At 35.6% G+C, this 3,203-nt stretch overlaps 1 protein-coding gene across 1 annotated transcript in view; it reads left to right on the top strand.

Moving 5' to 3' along the window:
- The window catches only part of LOC103800834 (nesprin-1-like), a gene marked incomplete at its 3' end in the record, with an annotated part of 70,639 nt that extends 67,744 nt beyond the window's left edge, over nt 1–2,895 (top strand). Inside the window, exons 42-43 of the mRNA XM_009073220.1 lie at nt 168–269; nt 2,692–2,895. Coding sequence (XP_009071468.1) covers nt 168–269; nt 2,692–2,895 — 306 coding nt within the window. The remainder of the gene's footprint in view (nt 1–167; nt 270–2,691) is intronic.
- Between the last annotated feature and the right edge of the window lie 308 nt (nt 2,896–3,203).

Raw genomic sequence — 3,203 nt, 5'->3', positions numbered from 1 at the left:
AAGAGGTGGGAGATTTTTAAAGCAGAAAACTAATAGAAGCATCAGTGTTCTGTCTGCTAAACTTTGTTACATTTGCTTTCATTTTTTGCAATTGATAGAGCATCCTTCTGAAAGTCTAAAACCTTCTTGTAGTTTGGAATGAAACTTTGACCACATCTCTTTTACAGTCTGAAGTCAAGGATAAAGAACTGAAGTTGGAGCAACTTAGTTCCAAAATTTCAGAACTCAAAGAGCTGACCCATAGTCAAGAGCCTCCTGCAGATCTTCAGGTAAACTAAAGATATTGGTAATCACAGACTGTGCTCAAATAACTAAGATCACATTTCTCTTGAAATTTCTGTCTCTTCTGCACTGCCTTTTTCTTTCGAAGTGACTGATACAGCATTATTTATATCTAACAGAACTATTCTTTGTTTGTATTTCTTCAGTTAACTTTGATTTTTTGTGTAAAATATTTGCCATAAAGTAATTAAACATTAGAGTTGTAGAAGTGTTTTTAATAAATCAAAACACAAGAAACAGTTTATAATGTAGCTGATCAGATATGAGACATGACTTTCTCTACACATTTAGTCACATCATATATGAGTGCAGAAACAGTTTGCTCCTTGAAAGAATTACAATGTAGTAAAATATGTTTATTTGTTTTATTAACCCAAAAGTATTCTTTAGTGTACTCAAATTAGTGCCCTGAACTAGCTCTAATTTGAGAGGGGTAAAATACAAACACTGAAGGTGAGCTGTTGAACTTTTGGCCAGGTACTTATGTTCTAGGGCAGTTGCAAAAGGCAAAGTATTATTATTTCGGATGTTTGATTTCAAACAGAAATTGGTATTTGAGATTATTAACTTTTCATGTCAGAAATTCTAAGAGATAAGCTGACCTCTGCAATTTGCATGGGCAGGGAAATATCACATTTTAATGGAACTTCATTTAACACTCAAGTCATGTCCATATTTTGCTCTGACTGTACACATAAGCCTAAATTACCAATTAGATATGGGTCAAGAACTCTATACTATAAAGATGTGCAAGTGATGTGGAAGTGATTATTTTCTCCAAAATTGTTTCCTTTTCATGAGAAGTTCAGAAAATTCAGGTTTTATCATATGTTCCAAAATAAATAAGTGTCCACTTATAGAGTGAAACTGAGAGCAAATTATTTGCAGAATATCTGTTAACCAACACACACCTATTTCCAACTACAAAATGTGATAAATATAAAAAATTAAATCTTATCTACAATAAAGTACTTTTAGTTGAAATATATATGCAAATTTTAAAATAAAGCCTCACAAGCTATAAATGGTACCCAAATACCCACAATATTATAGCTTCACAAACTATAAATAATACCCAAATATTTTGCCAACAATCAAATGCTAAATAAGTAAATTACAGTAGGATTAGCTCATACACTAAGAACATAAACAATTCTTTAATAGAATTTTCAGTAATGGCTCATTTAAGAGTCTTGGGAGTCTTAGTGGATGACAAGTTGACTATGAGCCAGCAGTGTGCCCTTGCATCCAGAAGGGCCATTAGTATCATGGGGTGCATCAGGAAGAGTGTGGCCAGCAGGCTGAGGGAGGTAATTCTCTTCTCCTTGGCCCTAGTGAGGCCACATCCAGAGTACTGTGTCCAGTTCTGGGCTCCTCAGTACAAGAAAAACAAGGAGCTACTGGAGAAGGTCCAGCAGAGGGCCACAAAGATGATTAGGCAGCTGAATCATCTCCCTTATAGGGAGAGACTGTGGGAGCTGGGTCTGTTTAGTCTAGAGAACAGCAGACTGGGAAGGGATCTCATTAATACATATAAATATCTCAAAGACAGGAGTCAAGAGGATTGTGCCAGACTCCTTTCAGTGCAGGACCAATGGCCATGAACTAAAACACAAGAAGTTCCATCTCAACATGAAGAAGAACTTCTTTATATTGAGGGTAACAGAGTGCTAGAACAGTCTGCCCAGGGATGTCTCTAGGCACATTCAAAACCCACCCTGACAAGTTCCTCTATAACCTGCTCTAGGTGACCCTGCCTTGACAGGGGGTTGGACCTAGATGTTCTCCAGAGGTTCCTTTCAAGCCTAACCATTCTGTGGTTCTATGATTTATATATGTATTATCATATTATGACTAATTTGATTTACTTTTCATTAGTGATATGTGCACAACTTACATCTACTATAATTTTGCATTTTGCTGTCTTTGAACAGGTTAATGCCAATATTCTAACTTATTTTTGTACTTTCTTCAATCTTCATCTGTCTTACACTGAGATACTTTAAGCCTCAGTGCTCTTCAGGCTCACCAATTGATATTTCTTTTTATAGAGCTAGTTGAGTTTAGGTCGTGTTCCCTATATATGGCAAATTAGTAAAGGAAAAAGATCAACTGTTTAATTTTTCTGAAGTGGATAATAACTTCAACAGTGTTCAGTCTGTTTTTTATAAATTAGTATCCCTTCTTTGGATTACTGTATATCTAAGACTGAATCCTGAATGGCTGACATTTTTTATGCATTTAAGTATCTCTAGTTACAACTGTAAAGAGAGCAAAATTATTATTGTTATAATTAATTAGCATTCTGTGGTTGTGTGTCACTTTCCTACCTTCCAATTTTTCAATAAGCATTCACCATAATAAGTGTTTTATTATTAAATGTCTTAATACATAACATTTTCGATTTAGTTTATAGAATCAGATTTGAGGCAGAAGTTGGAACATGCCAAAGAAATGTCAGACACAGCAAAAGAGACACTGAAAGATTTCAGTACTCAGAAGATGGAGTTGCAGAAGTTGATTGGTCAGATGACAGACTGGTTAACACAAGCGGAAGAGATGCTGTTAAGCTGTGCACGTAATGTGGATCCTGAAGCTCTAAGTAAAGTAAAGGTTGGTGCTGAAGAAAATTAATATGCTTTTTCTTACACAATGATCCTTGGGTTTTTCAATCAGAGTTTTTCCTAAGCATTATACATAATTCTCATTTGATAGAATCATAGAATCTTAGAATCAGCCTGGTTGGAAGAGACCTCAAAGACCATGTAGTCCAACCCTACCATCATTACTAGACAATGGCATGAAGTGCCACACCCAGTCTCATTTTGAAACCCTCCAGGGATGGTGAATCCACCACCATCCCAGGCAGACCATTCCAATGCCTGATTAAAAAATCTCCATAAAAAATCTCTTCCTATTAT

This window comes from Acanthisitta chloris, unplaced genomic scaffold (genome assembly GCF_000695815.1).
Source record: "Acanthisitta chloris isolate BGI_N310 unplaced genomic scaffold, ASM69581v1 scaffold25574, whole genome shotgun sequence".
In the NCBI taxonomy this organism is placed as follows: Eukaryota; Metazoa; Chordata; class Aves; order Passeriformes; family Acanthisittidae; genus Acanthisitta; species Acanthisitta chloris.
This window is presented reverse-complemented; position numbering and strand designations above follow the sequence as displayed.